The following is a 17517-nucleotide window of genomic DNA, read 5'->3' on the forward strand; positions in this document are numbered from 1 at the left end:
CCCCGTGTTTGATAAAAAGGAACAGTGGGATCTGCCTCAATATTTTCCCCCAAAGTGTTTGTTTAGATCCTGCCAAGTGAAGCCTGACACCTCTTTCATATCTGTTAGCTGAGGATTTTTCAGCCTGTCCTCAGTCCCATTCTGCAGCAGGGGGTGTACAGTTGGGCTCCCTGATGCTTTTATAGAAGACTGAGGATTTGTTCTGATTTTGCTGTCACATGCGAAGCACGTCTTTTGTGCGTGAGGACTTATAAGACCTACTAGGTCCAATGAATCCGCAATATTGTTGCCAGAGAAGCTGACACAGGGTATGACTACACTGCAGTTTATCCCATTGCTTAGGCACACTAAAGTTCAATGCAGTGATTTAATTCCTGCAGTTTGTGCTAGAGATGGCAAGGTTAAACTCAGTGCAGAGGTATGCCAGCACAGTGGGAACATCCTCCTAATGTGAGTGCCTCTTGTCTCTTTTAATTTTCAAAATTTATTTTCCAGTATAGTGCTATGTCAGATGAGCACTGCAGTTTCACAAGTTGCTATATCAGTTCAGCGCTATGTGACTTGCCAATTTTTAAAGAGTTAAGGAAAAGAAGAGTGCAGTATTAGTGACAGAGGAGAAATGGCAACCTGTGATCCCATTGAGAATTGTGGGAATTTAAAATGTAGTATGGACGCTTCTGGTAACTGCGGATAGTTAAACAATCTGTGTGAATGATAACAGTGATTTAATTGCTGTATAAAACTTGGAATTCATCTAGACCAACCTAAGACAGCCTCCCTGTTTAGTTGCACCCACACTTTCAAGATCCCTCAGCAAGGACCATTTGTGTGATGGTCTCTGGGAAGGAACATGATGTATTGTTGGCCTGAAGACAAATGGATGCCTTTGGTCTTAGAGACTTTACTGTGAAACTGTCTGGGGAGTGTTAGATGATCCTCTTTGACAGGCTCTGCTTATTGTCTTTTTGACTGATGAAGCAGAGAAAATAACTTATGAAAATTCAGCTGACTACGTAACAATTTAGATTCAATTTACAGGTGCAGTTACGGGGCACAATAGCAACCCTCATTAGCAATAATAATAATTGCAGAAGCCATTGCAGCCTAACAATTATGTCATTGTCAACAGCGACAACATTTTTCTCATTGCTGGAGATCTGTCTGTGTGAGTGTTCATCCGTCCGTCCGTCCGTCCGTCCGTCCGTCCGTCCGTCCGTCCGTCCGTCCCTCCCTCTCTCTCTCTCTCTCTCTCTCTCTCTCTCTCTCTCTCTCTCTCTCTCTCTATCTCTCTATCTCTCTATCTCTCTATCTATCTATCTATCTATCTATCTATCTATCTATCTATCTATCTATCTATCTATCTATCTATCTATCTATCTAACATCTGTCTGTCTGTCTATGCATGTCATGTGACTGATGAATAATAGGAAGTTATATTCTAGGGAGAATTGCATTCTTGATAGTTCAAATACTTGCAGACTATTTATCTGAACACTACTTTTGCATCAGGCTGGTGTCCTCTATGAACTTAAATTGCAAAATGTTCTGATGTTTAATGTTAATTTATTTGGATAGCGGCTTGCTGACTCAATGAAAGAAGCCTCCAGTGGAACAGGTGCCAGGAGTGCTGCCAGACATGGTTTGCTTGCAGACTGAAATATGTGGTTGTTGCCCTGCAGAGTAAACCTCTTTTTCTTGCCCGGCTACTCTGTGAGCTTACCATGCTGGTTTCTATCTAGCATCCCGACTTAGTGCTGCAGATGCAGCAGCCTTGAATTTTGTTTCTTCCTCATAGATGTCCTGTTTGCTCTGTTGAAAACAAATGGACAAAGCTGTTGTGACGTAGGTGATTCCAGAGGGTGGTCCTTGATGCCCAGGTCACACAAGAAACTTACTGGCTGAAAAGAGTTTTGAATATGAATCTCAAACATTCAACACAATGTATAAGCCACACTGTATCACTTCCTAGCAATTTTCACATCCTTCCCCCCCCCCTGATAAACTCTTTCCTATGATTTCAAGATTCAGACACTCGAGAACAAAAAAAAAAGCTTTATTTTTTATCTTTTTGTCTGGGCGCTGCTTGTTTGCACAAACAGATGGTTGCATGGATCTTGAGGGTGTGGCGTCTTGCGGGCAATGATGTGTGCATGCCCTTCCATTTTCAGTTGGAACTCTGAATTCACCCTTTCCCAAAGAAACCACTATTGACAAAAAATGCAAAGACGAAAAGCAACCATTTCATGAATGACCCTTGTATGAACAGAAGCCATAGAGGGAGTGGTAGAAACCACTTCTTTCATTCCTACCAGTGAGGGCTCCTCGTGTTACATAACCTGTGACCGTAGCCTGACAGTTAGAAAATCCAGTCGTCTTTTGAAATGGTTTAACAAAGGGACGTGGTGGCTGTGTGGGTTAAACTGCAGAAGCCTCTGTGCTGCAAGGTCAGAAGACCAGCCGTCGTAAGATCGAATCCACGCGACGGAGTGAGCTCCCGTCGCTTGTCCCAGCTCTTGCCAACCTAGCGGTTCAAAAGCATGTAAAAATGTGAGTAGATAAATAGGGACCACCTCGGTGGGAAGGTCATAGCATTCTGTGTCTAGTCGCACTGGCCACGTGATCATGGAAACTGTATTCGGACAAAACGCTGGCTCTACGGCTTGGAGATGGGGATGAGCACCGCACCCTAGAGTTGGACACGGCTGGACTAAATGTCAAGGAAACTTTACCTTTACTTTTACCTAACAAAGACTCCCATTCTTAATAGGATTAGACCCCAATTCCCCTACTCCTTCCATTTCGCTTCCAAAGAAATACTTGAGTTAGTCTGTCTCAGCATGTAGGCAAAACTTCTCTTTCTCCTCTCCCTCCACCTTCTTCCACACGGATCATCCAACACCTCTCCTTCCTTTCCTGTGGTCCTTTTGTCCTTTCTCAACTTGGCATCCTGCCTTTGTGGGTTTGTCTCATTAGCTGGATAATTTAACTCTGGAATCACTCACTGCTGACTTCTCTAGCCCTGAGGGAGTCCTAGGAAACGGTGGCATCTCGATCTAGGAATTGAAAGCAGCAGCTAGCGTGATTTTTATTACACAATCCAGCAGCACAGATCTACTATACTTTTTAAAAAAACTATATGACCCCCCCCCCCTTGTAAGCGAGATAAAGACATGAAGTAAAGTATGGGAGACCTTGTCACATGTACACACCTGAGATGTACCCCACCACCTTGGCAATTTAGCTACAGTTTTCCATGGTGAGTGACATACGAATAGGATTCTAGGAAATGTGTACCTTTTAAACATGTGGCATGTCTGTGCTGAATACAGCTCCCAAGATCTCAGCAGTGGGTGCTGAAAGACAAATGATCCTCCGCACCCAAAGGTTCTGGCCAACCCAGTAGGGAGAGTCTGGTTTGGAAAGAAGGGCATCTCTTGAGCATCCTTTCTGTATCAGATATGCTTCTTTTGGGGGAGGGGAGGGTGTTCTGTTAAAAAAGAAAAAGGCATTTTTTTTAAAGAAGGAAAAATCATTCAGGTTTTCCTTCCATGAATGTGCTCCAGAAGGAAATGACTGGAAGGGTCCTTTCTTCTAAGAGTCAGAGAAGGGTTGGCGGTGAATCTGTCTCAGCCGTGCTTGTTCCAGATGGCAAAATGTGAGACAAATGGATCTTAATCATGGCTAGCAAACTTTTGGGAGGCCCTCCCCTCTTGCCCGCTTCTTAGCTGTGCTATAATACATGGATTCTATGCAATTGCACAGCTTGGCTGTTGGACATCCCCATCTTATTCAGTAAGCGTGACAAGGGGGAGCTTTCTCTTGCAGCGTCTCCTGAGTTATTTTTATAGGGTCAGCTTCAAGCGCTAAAACGTTTTGGCTGGAAGAGTGTAGTCAATGTTTAAAACAAATCAAAACCTGCTAAGGCATTGCCACCTGGTGCTTTCACACCGATGTGAAAGTGGTATGATTTCTCTAGCCTTTATGAGGAGTCTGCATTCCCCTCCACACACACACACACACATAGCAATAAAGTTTGCAGAAACCACTGAGGGGCAAAAAAAGGATGAGTCCTGAAATTATGTGTGAAAACAGAGAAGAGGAAACAGCTGCCTATGGTGGCTGAAACACAGTGGTCTTGTGGTAATAATAGGTCATAAAGCAAAAATGTAGGGCTAGGCGCCATCGTGTGGGGTTGAGTCCAAACTGCAAGTTAGAAAATTACTGATGAAAATGAGCCAGAAACAGTTTCCTTCCCTCTCTTCCAGTTACTCCAGCTGCTGTGAGAAAGGGCTGGGTTCTGTTTGCAGTCTGTCCCATAATAATTCTCCTTGTGGAGCGAACAGATACCCCACATCCCTGCTGAGAAAGAAAAAGCATGTTGCATCTTGTTGGAAGCTTCCACAGAACGTGTTTTCTCTGAAGACCCTCAGATTAACCTGCTTCACTATATGTGAAGTCTTGTTCTGTAACATGATTAATTTTTAGTATGGAGACTTCATTTGCATCAGGTATACGGGTAGGGTAGGGAGACGGGGAACATAATTTATACATTGCTTTGTTGCATGCATGTTGATCTGGCCTAATTAGGAGGAAAAAATGGAAGCATGTAGTGAGAGCGGAAGGTACCTCCTATCTGATTTTCCAAGCTTGTTCTGTTTCAGCTGCAATGCCCCTCACTGGAGCTTAGAATCATTAAATTCTACATCCTTTTTTATTCCATGGGCGTTCCGCACTTCCAAAGCCAGGGCTTCTGACCTTCATCTGCCTTCCAGCGGGACCACCTCTGTGGGAAGAGACGTCCCTCGCAACTGGAATGTGCAGTTTGAAACCAAGAGGGGCTGGCATGAGTAATTGCCTTCTAATGAAGAAGGAAAGTTTAATTCCGTACTTGTAGTAGAGCTGAATAATTAACTGTATGAATGTTAACAATTATTATAAACAAGGAAAACTGTCTATAGGATTTCAGCTCCCTAGAGAGAGACCGCATAGTGATATGTTAACATAGTCCTTGTGTGTGGCATGCATCTCTGACCCAAATCCTTATTGGTGTTTAGGTTTTGCCTTACTTGCCGTTGCTAATTACAGCGAATTGACAATGTGTTGAGGTGTGCCTCAGTTGCATGCCTGGCCGTGCACCCAATTGCACAAATGGGATGTGTTCCTTCCCCTTGTCGATTAGCCACAGCAAGTTGCACAAATCTTATACGAACATCCATTGGCTTCTGGACAGTGTCTTTCTGTGTATATTCAAAGAATAAATAAATTAGGGATTAACTCCCACAGGCCGCATCAAGCGAATTTTACTGAACTGTCCCTCTGGAAAGAGAAACATCCATGCATCAGGTTCTGGACAGATTTACTAAAAAGTTACTTTTGCAACATGCAAGCGTGTAGGAAGGGACGTGCTCCCAAAGATGGCACAGTGTTGCACAGAATTTTGAGTGCTGACTGGTACTAATCGTTTTCCACTTGGTGAAGTCTTTTTGCCTACAAACAGTGCTTGGTCTCTCCTGGCTGTGCTTTGTGTGGAAGTGTGTGTCGGGAGAAATGAACCTGGGAGCTATGAAAAACTATGGATGCTAATACTAGTACAACCCAAATTACACCATCTTGACACTCCCTGTCAAGCCATTTTGGTTTAAGATATCTCTAGTTCATGTCTCTTCTTCTAAATGGAAATAAAGAAAGAGATATTAACAGAATGGTGCTGCTCGTTTTATGGCACATTTTTCAATTTATTTATGATTTTTGCACCATAAAATAAATGTTTCCAGGCCACTTAAGAGAAATAAGTCTTTAGTTAATTTTTTAAAAAAATAAGGCATAAAACAATAGCATCAAACCTAACATAACTATAGAAGCTAGAAACAAAACAAAACTCACAACCCCACAATTAAAATGCAATTTTAAAGGAGGGCAATGGTTTTACATTAAGGAATACTGACACCAGAAATGGTGGAAGTGGGAGCTGTACTGTAGTCAAACATCTAAGTACAGCATAATAATCTTGTAGCCATTTATAGCTTAACTTGTTGCAGTTTCCAATTTTTTTAAAAAAGAGACAGCGCTGTGTAAAGCTTTGTGTTAATCTTAATGGGGGTTTCTAGACTTTGGGTAAAAATAGCCAAGCTATCTCCATCCAGGTAAGGTTGCCACCAAGGCACTTCAAACCATAGAGGTAATTTGAGTTTCTAATGAGAATGCTGAATTAAAAAAGGATTCCCTGACTGTAGCGTAAGGGTCATGTGCAATCCTATTTAGAACGGCTTGACCACAATGCATCTAGGTGGAAAAACCACCCTCAAACATCACCTCTGTCTTGTCTTATCATCTCTGGAGTCTGAACCACTTCTAGATCCAGGCATTCCCTCAGCTTAGGCACAGCACACGAAGCAAGAAGATAACAAAGCTGAGTGCCATTTGTATATATTGGACACTTCTGACTGAATCTTCTGATAGCCCCTTCCCATGGTTTCATGTAGATACTGAACACTGTGAAACTCAAAAGAGAAGAATCTCTAGATTCATTGCTGCCAGCAAAAGTCAGTCTTCTTGGGAATGTCTATCCAAAAAGGTGCAGAAGTATTGCCAGGTTGTGCTTCCTACCTCTGATGTGGACAACTTATCCAGAGTCGTGGATGAAAGGGGTCACAGAACAACCAGCACAATGTATGTCCAGTTGGCAGTATTGGCGAATGGAGTCAACACCACTACCCAAATCAGGTCAGACGGGCTCTCTACTAGCTACACTTTGTATGGCTAAGCATTCAAGGACAGATAGTAGAATGTCTGTTTGACAAAGCTCTAGGATCCGTAATCAGAGGTCATAGAGAGGACAACTGCCAGAGCATCTATAACCAAGAACACAGAACACCCTTGCTTGTTTGATGCTTCCTAATGCAGAATAAGAGAGAGTTCCTAAGGAGGTTGGAGGGAGGGGAAAGTTAGGTTACCCCAAACTACTCCCATTAAAGTTCCTTCCACTATGGGGGAAAAATTAGTAATCGAATGTTTTTGTATCTGTTGTCTCTTATGACTGATCTTCTGACCACAGATGCTAGTTGGCAGCTGTACTCAGGGGACTTACTAAATTCTCGAAAGCTTTCACAGCCAGGATCGAATGGTAGTTGTAGGTTGTTGGGGCACTTTGGCCATGTTCTGGAGGTTTTTCTTCCTAACGTTTCACCAGTCTTTGTGGCCGGCATCTTCAGAGGATCCCACACACTGCACCAGAACACAGACAGAATTTTGACTCCTCCATACCTTACATTATTGATGTTTCTTCCACCAATTTTTACTCCTTCTTCATCTGAATCTAGTCTGGCTTTCCATGATACATTCTGTGTACAGATTGAACAGTAAAGGGAATAAAATCCACCCTTGTCTGACATTTTGCCTATAGGAAACCATTCATTTGATCCATATTCTGTGCTAATGGTAACTCCTGTTCTGTATTCTCGTTACATGGCCATGGTAGGATAGCATCAATTTACTCATTTTTGCTCTAGTGAGAGTTCACACTTAACTTGATTGGGCACCCACTTATTTACCGCTAGATACAAAATATGAGTACAGATTCTATTCTTGGCTGAAACTTGGTCCACCATCCCTGACCTGGAGCACTTAGGGTTCCCATCCCAGTAAAATACCTATCCATGAAATGGATTCCATGTATCTGGGCTCCTTCCACCTTGATTTGTTTCTCTTTTCCCTCCTGGATTTATCCACCAGACACTTTCTTCTCTGTCCTCCTTCCCTGTGCCCCAGGCGTGGACTCAGGATGTGGAAGAAACAGAATTCTGTGGCCTGAAAAGGAGAGCGTGGAGAATATGGTTAACAGATGAGAGAATGTATATGAGACCAGATTTTAAAAAAGAAAGAAAGAAAGCTTGCTCAACATAATTCCTGAGTCCTTAGATTTTGGGGGCTCTCTGTTGTTACACCCCCAGTGATCAAAGATGAATTTAACCTATAGCATAATACGCTGATGTCTTTTTACTCCCTCCTTTTTCATGTTCCATCTCCAGGGGACAGGAGGATTTAACTCACTGTGAATATTTATAAGACTAGCTGCAATAGCTGAGTGTTTTGTCTTGTACAACCAGATCTAAAAGCCTTGTTTTGAGAAGAATACTCTGGACAATAGAAGTCAGGCAGTACACAATCTGATGCCTGGAGTTAAAATAAAATTAAAGACCTTGTTACTCTATGAAAGACTTTCAAAAATTAATCTGCAACAACCCACATATCACCAAGGGTTTAAATACTTTATTGACCAAATGAGCTTCACAATTTCTCTTGCTGGATTGAGGAGGGCCCGGCAGCCATTTATCTTCCCCTTTGCAGTTTTCTTGTAATCATAAATCTTTTGGCTGACTCTCTGAACATTAAAAATAGACTGGCGTGGTCTGCTTTTTTCTTGTGTTCTCTACAATCCAAATCAAAGGTTGCAGTATCTTGGGGTGGGGAGAGAGGGATCATATACAGTCAGAAATGTAATCACTGCAAGTCTGTGCATGTAGATATGTCTCGTGTGGCTGGCATATAATAGCCTGTATGGGAAAATGGGGGGTGATTCAGGGGAAAATTTGAGCCAGACATGGCAGCATGATATTTGGAAGCTTGCCTGATAAATACAAGGGGTTGGCTTCACCTCCACCTCAAACTGTGACTTCGCTCATTATCCAGTAAGGTTGAGGGGGAACATCCTGGCCCAGTGGTTAAACTGCTGGACTGCAGCCAAAACTCTGCTCAGAAACTGGGTTCAATCCCAGGTAGCCGGCTCGAGGTTCACTCAGCCTTCCATCCTTCCAAGGTCGGTAAATTGAGTACCCAGCTTGCTGAGGGTAGGGGGAAGACAATATGTAGCCTGCATGATTAAATTTTAAATTGCCCAGAAAGAGATTTAAGAGTATACAGTATAAGCAGCACACTTGTGTTTTGTTTTGTTTTGTTTTGTTTTGTTTTGCTTTTGATCTTTATAATATGTTCTATGATAACATCACTAGATGGGGCAGGACAGCAAGTGAATGGGACAGTCAAAGCATATGATTTTCTGACTGGGAATAAATATAAGGGGACAGGGGTGACTGAAGACCTATAAATCTTAGTTTGAGAGATGTGCATTAGATCTTTGCCAGAGAGGGGATAGAGGGAAAGAAATGCCGTATGAAACGTCAGAAAGAACCTTTGCTTTTTGAAACATATGTGTCCATATATTAGGAATGCATGCCCTCGAGCCTGCCTCTCCTTGTTGTTCATTTATAAAGTGTTTCCATTTATCTTAGTGTCATGCAGAGGTAGTGTTTTTTGTTTCCTTCCCTGAAGCTTATCATTTGGAGAGATACAACACAAAAGAAATAAGAATAGGGAGGGAAGAGGAAAATGGGCTGACGCATGCACTACCTCTTTGATGTTTCTCTCTAAACAAGTAGAACTGAAAGGAGGTTTTGCTGGAAGGTTGGAAAATGTGACTGTTTTGTGTGTGTGTGATGCTGATCATTAAATAAATGCAGTCGGAAATGTACATATAGGAGATTGCAAATAATTTTATGGTGTAGTATCGTTATTTTGGAGTACCTATTTTGCAAGAAGATATCACAGTATGTTTTCTGTTCTTCTGCCGGTACGTATTCATCATTATAGCTTTTGTTTGCTTGTTTGTGGGCTGAAATTTTTATGCGTCCATGAGAAACTGAAGCGGTCAGCATAGCCATTAGATTTTTGGGGGGTGGGGGAAGATGTGTCTGCATTTTGGCGCGAGAGAATGAATGATTGTAAAAAAATGGAAGGGAGATCCGGATGAAGCCCTATACCTTGGTTCTTCCCTCCAGTAATTCTGCAATCATAATAATGCATTTATTGGACTATTTCTTTTTTTCATGTTTGTTTGGCATGTGCTATTCTTCAAAGAAGAAACTTCAAAGCATCTCTGCAATATAATCATGTCAGTGTGTGTGTGTGTGGCACGCATAAATACATGTGTGTGTGCGCGCATGTGTACACAGTGGTGTATGCACTTCAGCATAAGTGCACGCATGCATATACTTACACACACACAAACACACACAAAAATGCCACCATCAGCCTCCTTAAAAAGGCCTGAGAATATAAAATACTCTTCATCTGATACTGAAAACCTGTTAAGAGTGGGACAAGCCATCAGAGTAAGCCACCACCACTAACTCTTGAGGAGAAGACTTCTTGGAATACAAGTGATGATACTGATCAGCTTCAGGTTTCATTATTTCTATCCAAATCATTGATTTTCCCCTCTTCCTTCTTCCATCCCATATGTTTCGAGAGAATTAGAAGTCACATAACATTCCAGTTCTCCTTTTTACACCATTAAAACCGTCTGGCCAATTATTTAGTTTAACTAAAAATAGGACCTCCTTGAAGCTAAATGAATCACATTGATTGTAATTGGATTCCATCCCAAACCAGACGTGAGACAAAATTATTACTGAGGGGGCTAACGTGTCAACGGATGTCTCTGAATTTAGTATTTATTTATCAAGCCACATGTTCCATAGGCATAACCCCCAGATCCATTTGGAGGCAAGCCAAGATTCCAACACCCCCCACCAGGAATCAGGATATTTCGAAAGAGATCTGTTGGCTAGAGATGTCAACCTTGATTTGATTTCCCCTTTGTATGGTTAAAATACATCTGCGTCTAGAAAAAGACAGAGATGTTGAGGAGGCTTTATGCATAATTTATTTTTTTGTGTACTTTCATAAACATGCAACATTTAAAACAGAAGTAACTGTTTTCCTCTAGGAAGGACTAGTAAAAGTGGTAGTGTTAGTGGATTATTTCCATCTTTGGGGTTGGCCTGCATTTTGTGATCTCTCTCTCTCTCTCTCTCTCTCTCTCTGTATGTCTGTCATTAGCTGTACAAGGTGAAATTTATTTATTGATTGATTTGATTTGATTTGATTTGTACCCCGCCCATCTGGTCTATCGCAAGAATAGGGCTGCTTCTTTATAGTGTCCAGAAAGATGATGGGGTGCAGTTTGTGTAATCTGTGCAAAGAGCCAAGGTGTTTCCATGTTTGTGTATGAGGATGATACAAGGAGTCCTTCTTTCTTGTTTAACGTACAGAGAGGAAGGAATGGTGTTGATTTCTGAAACATTTCTCTGTAGTATACCATCTTCTTTAACAAAAAAAATGAAGAAAGCATTTTCAGTACATATCTGATCCGGGTAGTCCAGATGCTCCCATTTATTTTGCTGATCGTGACAAGGGATTATGCTATATGGATTTTTTTTTGGGGGGGGGATTACAACTCCTAGAAATCTCCATTCCAGAAGTTAGACTTAGTCCAGTTGTGTCCAACTCTAGGGGGCAGTGCTCATCCCCATTTCCAAGCCGTAGAGCAAGCATTTTGTCCGAGGACAGTTTCCGTGGTCACGTGGCCAGTGCGACTAGACACAGAACGCCGTTACCTTCCCACCATGGTGGTACCTATTTATCTACTCACATTTTTACATGCTTCCAAACTGCTAGGTTGGCAGGAACTGGGACAAGCGACAGGAGCTCACTTCGTTGCGTGCATTCGATCTTACGGTGCCTGGTCTTCTGACCTTGCAGCACAGAGGCTTCTGCCGTTTTACCTGCAGCGCCACCACATCCCCACCTACAGACCCCTAATTGTAAGGAGAAGGAGTATCTGGACATCCTCATGGCCTAGCTTCATAGCCCACCCTTCTGGTTCAAAAAGGAAGCTCCCTGGAAAGAGGGCAAAGACTGGGGCAGTTATTGTTGTTTTTTTAACAGGAAGCTACCCCCCTGAAGCCTTCCAGCTGAATTGTCCATCCCTAAATGTGACCCTGTGTCCCTCGACACCTGAGCAAATTCGGATGGCAGGAACTGAGTGGAATGGCTTGCCAAGGCAAACCTCAGACAGGGCCATCTCTTTCCCTCCTGGTACCACTTTCCACTCCTACAGTCTAGATGTGACAAGCCTGCACATACCATCGCTGCTCTCACCTGGCCAGAAAGAAATGCATTTGCTAATAAGTACATTTTGTCTTGCATGTAGAGTGGCTTAAAGCCAGTTGACTCTTCGAGTGAGATTTAGAAGACTCCCTTTTCCCAGTCTCTCTGTTGAAGAGAATGGGTCCCGCTACGCTATCCTTCTCATTGTACCTGGAACACATAAAACAGAAAAACAGCTCTCATCCCCCTCGCTCCCTCCCCACCGGAATAAGAGCGGAAGAACAGCAGATCACAAGAGCGGAAGCGGCTTAGAACAACCTGACAGGTAGAACATACGGCGGACGTATTGCCACGGATCTGTTGATATCCATAGAGAAAGCAGGATTACATCTTTTCCTAACTCTGCACCGACTGAAAACAAAGAGTAACATTTGAAAGTGAGCGAAAGGTTTTCCCACGCTGCTTGAGCTTTGGAAAATATACCTCACATAAACTGGTATCCTGTTGTGAATGCATTAACATAGGGAATTGTTTTCCGATTGGTTCTCTCTTCTTCCCCCGGTTCTGCTTTGTTAGTCTTAGTGGACACGTTTTGTGAGAAAATGCTTGCTTTAATTTCACTGTGTAATAGCATTTAATTGTCCCCACTTACCATATTCATACTTTCATTAGTTATTACACCAGTGTATATGAAGACAGCAACATGAATTTGACCAAACTACCGATATGAATTTGACCCAACTCCGGCAGGCAGTGGAAGACAGGAGGGCCTGGCGTGCTCTGGTCCATGGGATCAGGAAGAATGGTTCTTAACCTTTGTTACTCAGGTGTTTTTGAACTGCAACTCCCAGAAACCTCAGCCAGCAGAGCTGATGGTGAAGGCTTCTGGGAGTTGCAGTCCAAAAACATCTGAGTAACAAAGGTTAAGAACCAGTGAATGACTAAAATGCATGTTGGTAGCTTCGATGACACTGTCCATCCAGATGACACTGTCCATCCAGCTCGTTCTCTGACGTCCCCTTCTCCTCTTGCCTTCATATTTTCCCAACATCAGGGTCTTTTCCAGGGAGCCTTCTCTTCTCATGGCCAAAGCATTGGAGCCTCAACTTCAGGATCTGTCCTTCCAGTGAGCACTCAGGGTTGATTTCCTTCAGACTGGATAGGTTTGATCTCCTTGCAGTCCAGGGGACTCTCAAGAGTCTCCTCCAGCACCACAATTCAAAGGTATCAATTCTTTGGTGGTCAGCCCTCTTTCTGTGTGATTTCCCTGACACAAGGGTAAATTGGCAATAGGATTTTGACCAAAAAAAGTTATAATTAGCAGAAGCAGCTGTGGGCTGCAGTTCACTTCTTCACATGCAAAATAGGGAAAAGCCCATCTGTGGGAGTGGGCTGCAGTATCTGAAGAAGGGGATGTATCCATGAATGCTTGAATTGGAGGCTTGGACGGACTGACATAGCTTCTTTGAAAACTACAAGTATCATCACTAGTGAATTCTGTGGCGCAGAGAAGGTTTGAACTGGGATCTCCTGCATCTTAACCAAACACCCTCAACATCATGCAAAATGCAGTCAAAGGTGGCTCATGGCAAAGTCGAATACAATACTGCCAAATGAAAAGAAATTTGCATTCTAGCATGCTGTGATATTAAAATTCAATCTAAAACACATCAATTATGTTAATAATAATAATATTAACTACTACTACTACTACTACTACTACTACTACTACTACTACTACTAATAATAATAATACTAATACTAATACTAATAATGATAATAATAACAACAACAACAATAACAATAACAATAACAATAATAACAATAACAATAACAATAACAATTATTATTATTATTATTATTATTATTATTATTATTATTATTATTATTATTATTATTATTATTATTATTATTATTATTATTATTATTATTATTATTATTATTAAATACCATCCCTCTGGAAGGTCCTTCCTCTCTGCTACTAAATCATTTGCAAGCTGCTTGTTCTTAAGTGCAAAGCTCACGTCCCACTTGCCCCTCTTCTCTCGCTGTTGTGTCCCAACCTCTGTAATGTTTGCTGGTTCATCTCAACCACAGCCGACACATTAAGAGTTTTCGGCCCTTGGGAATCGCTCTACAGTTTCTCTCTTGTTGCACAATGGCATGACCTTAAAATTCCACTATCCTTATTCTCAGAATTGTTTTGCAGAAACTCTTCTCCTGTCCATCACTGTTACTTTCTCTGAGCTACTCTTCAAAACTCTCCAACCCCAAGCATCTGCAACAGCGCCTCTAACCCCAGTGTGAAAGCAAGATCCTGGTATTAGCTAATTACTTACAGTATTCTTATGCCGTTTAATCCCGACTCCTTTTGTGCTCCCATTTGTTATTTTCTTATGTTTGTTATTAAATTGCAAGTCCCTAGCAGCAGGACCTTAACAGACCAGTTATTTATAAAGTGCTACTTACGTAGATGATGCTTTATAAATGAAAATCACCACCACTCTATCTCTAATGGATCTTTCTCTCTCTCTCTCTCTCTCTCTCCTGTTAAATAGAGAAGCCAGAATCCCGTTGGGTATTTGCACTGAAATAAGTACAGAGTGATGCAAATTGTAGCAGTGAATGTGCTTGTTAACCAGCCCTTCTTTGTATACTTCATTGTTGCTTTGTAATCTCTACCAACCCACTGGAATGTGAGGAGCGATGAAAGAGGTGACTTGTGAACTACTGCCAGTTTGCCAGTGCCATTTGCCTCACTGAATTTAACACCCACACAAATAACCAACAGGATTCTGGCCTGAGACGCTGGCTGCTGCACTTCTGCCTCTTCTGCCTTCCCTTATTATAGCAATTTAATGATAAACTTACTTGTAGTATTAAGAAGGAGATAACTGATGACGATGGGTTTATACTAGAGGTGGGCATGAACCACCAGTTTGGCCAATGGCCGTACAGCTATTCCACAGTTGGGCGCTCTGTCCCCTCTGGCGGGTGCCCGCTCAGAGGCAGCACCTGGGGATCCAGAATGTTCCTTAGTCCACCTCCTCTGAGGGGGTGCCCCCCCAGAGGGGGTGGGGCAACAAACCGTGGAGCAGCAGTGCAGCCGTTGCCTGAACTAGTGATCCGTAGCCATCTCTAGTTTACAGGAATTGAAGGAGAATAGACTGCTTTTGTTGTGTTGGAGAGGAAAGGACAAAATGTTATATATGAATCTATAGAAATTTGGAAGGGAAAAGATGTCCAGAACGTAAATGGTTCAACCGCTTACGACGTAACAATTGAGGTGGCTAGATGCACAAGATTGGTAGTTCTTGGTTTGCATTAAGTGTGTTTAAATTGGTTTATTAAATGTTTTCATGTTGATTATTTTTATAAAATTAAAAAGACATGAAAGACACACCGGGATATGTTAAACTAGACCACACACTCTTTCATTGCTTAAAAAAACCCCCCAAAACCGAGAACTCTGTATAAGCAAAAATGCAAGACTTCCACTTTGTATGGAATGCGTCCATGAATCAATGAGATTGTTCTCTTGTCTATGTATTGAGGGTACAGTGGACCCTCGACTTACAGACGGCTCGACTTACAGACTTTTCGAGTTACAGACTTCTCTGGCTGCAAAATTTAGATTCAACTTGCAGCCAGAGAATCGACTTACAGACCACAAAAAAATCAAAATGGAATAAAAATAGAATAAAAACCACTGGTTATGGGATTCATCGGTTTTCAGTGCATTGTAGGTCCATGGAGATTCGACTTACAGACTTTTTGACTTGCAGCCACCATTCCAATACGGATTAATTCCTTAAGTAGAGGGTCCACTGTAACAGATTTCTGTAAGGGGGAAGAGAGGCTAGCACACTCCCCATCTTGTGGGTTTACCTGATACATATTTCTAGTGCTAGAATCCTGGGGCCCCTCCAGGATTAGGGGCTCCGGAGCTTAAGCTTCATCAGTTTCATAGTAGATCTGCCCCCGCTCCCACCCTTGTCTTCTTCAGAGGTAAAGGTAAAGGTAAAGGTAAAGGTTCCCCTTGACAATTTACTAAGTCCTCTGGGTCTGGCACATGTGTAAAGCAAGCAGAATGGCAGCTGAGAATAATTCCTGTGCAAGGAATTTGAGTGAGAATGGAAAAATGGCTGAGGATGATATTTCTTCCCCAAGCACAAGTCTCTGGCCAAGCAATGTTCTAGGGAGGGAGATGGCCAGGAACCACAGTGTAGTAAAGGCAAACAGGCTGGTTTTCCTTCCTTTTGAGGGAAATAGGCAAGACAGAGGCTTTCAAAATAAATAGATAAATAAATAATAAACGTTGGTTTCATGCCCGGATGCACCAGTCCTCTAGTGGCTAATGCTCTTGATGTTGACGTGAGCTTTGCAATCCATCCTGGCGTGGCAGTACGGTTGTAAATATTCCTCAGCTGGTGTTTATTGCCATTTATGACTGGATTTTTAAGATCTGGTTTAAGTGTGCATTTATATTGCATTGATTAGGGCCGTGTCTGTTTGAAGGTCACTGCCGAGATAGAGGTTGGGTTCACCATCAGGTTACAGAATCGAATCTGACTAGGAGTGTGATTAGGGATGGTGAAAAATGAAGCCATTGTATCCTGAATTTGTTTTGTACGAAATAGTGATTAGATCATAATTAGCATCTCCCTTACTCTTCAGTCTTTTAAAGGCATTTTTCCAATAACAAAATTATGTATTGACCAAATGGCACATGGGAATTTTTACCCTGTCTATGCCTCTTCTTTTGTAGTTTAATGACATGCCATCAGCCTTTCAAAAGGCATTTCCCCCTTTCTTTGAGGTGCAATGTGAGATCTGCTTGTGTTATCAAGTTTTAGTTACAACCATTCTAGAAATCCATTAACAATCCAAGAAATCCATATTTCTTGCATCTGAGGTTCCAGGCTGGCCGTTTATGCTGCAGTGCATCCATTTATTGCAAAGGTGCCACATGGCTAACTGGTCTACTCTTGTGAAAAAGCAAGACAAGTTGGTTTGCCTTCCTGACCTTCCTAGGACTGCATTCGTAGAGACTAAAGCACTGTCTGCAGAAACTAACCCACAGTAGAAAACTCAAGATCAGTGTTTATGTTTGTCGATTAACAAAGTATGGCAAATGGATATTAGTGCTATGGGAGGGAGTGTCATTCAGCCCCTGTATTTCAGAAACATAGGTTTAAGCTGTTCTTGTTGCAAATATTCCATGTTCCAGAGGGCTTGTGAAAGAGCAGGCTGCTGAACACTTCAAGGACAGGCATGGTTGAGCATGTCCTGTTGAGGGACAGCTCAACGGGCATAGCAGTGAGATGACAGGATACTGTTGTGCTGATGTCTTAAAAGCAGCACACTTTACATGGGATTCTTCTACCCTCCGCTGTCTGCTTACGGAAGAAGCAGGACTGCTGCTAGTCAAGTACCAGATTCTCTCAGCAGGCAGCAATGCAGGGTTATAGATGTGAAGCATGAATTCAGGAGAAGAGAACGCAGATTCACAGCCCAGGTCTAAATGGCAGAATATAACAGACCCAACGCCAGAGGCATTCAAGAGAAAAA

At 42.3% G+C, this 17517-nt stretch overlaps 1 protein-coding gene across 7 annotated transcripts in view; it reads left to right on the forward strand.

Moving 5' to 3' along the window:
• Positions 1-17517, forward strand: part of CTNNA2 (catenin alpha 2) — a 578592-nt gene that overhangs the window by 270552 nt on the left and 290523 nt on the right. Inside the window, exon 1 of one of the 7 annotated variants that reach the window (XM_078394461.1) lies at positions 7667-9625. The exons of the other annotated variants lie outside the window; for them this stretch is intronic. Within the exon in view, the coding sequence (XP_078250587.1) occupies positions 9605-9625 (21 nt within the window). The 5' untranslated portion in view covers positions 7667-9604. Of the gene's footprint in view, positions 1-7666; positions 9626-17517 lie in introns of those variants that run through there. 7 annotated transcript variants of the gene reach the window in all.

The sequence above is a fragment of the Pogona vitticeps genome, chromosome 5, assembly GCF_051106095.1.
Source record: "Pogona vitticeps strain Pit_001003342236 chromosome 5, PviZW2.1, whole genome shotgun sequence".
In the NCBI taxonomy this organism is placed as follows: Eukaryota; Metazoa; Chordata; class Lepidosauria; order Squamata; family Agamidae; genus Pogona; species Pogona vitticeps.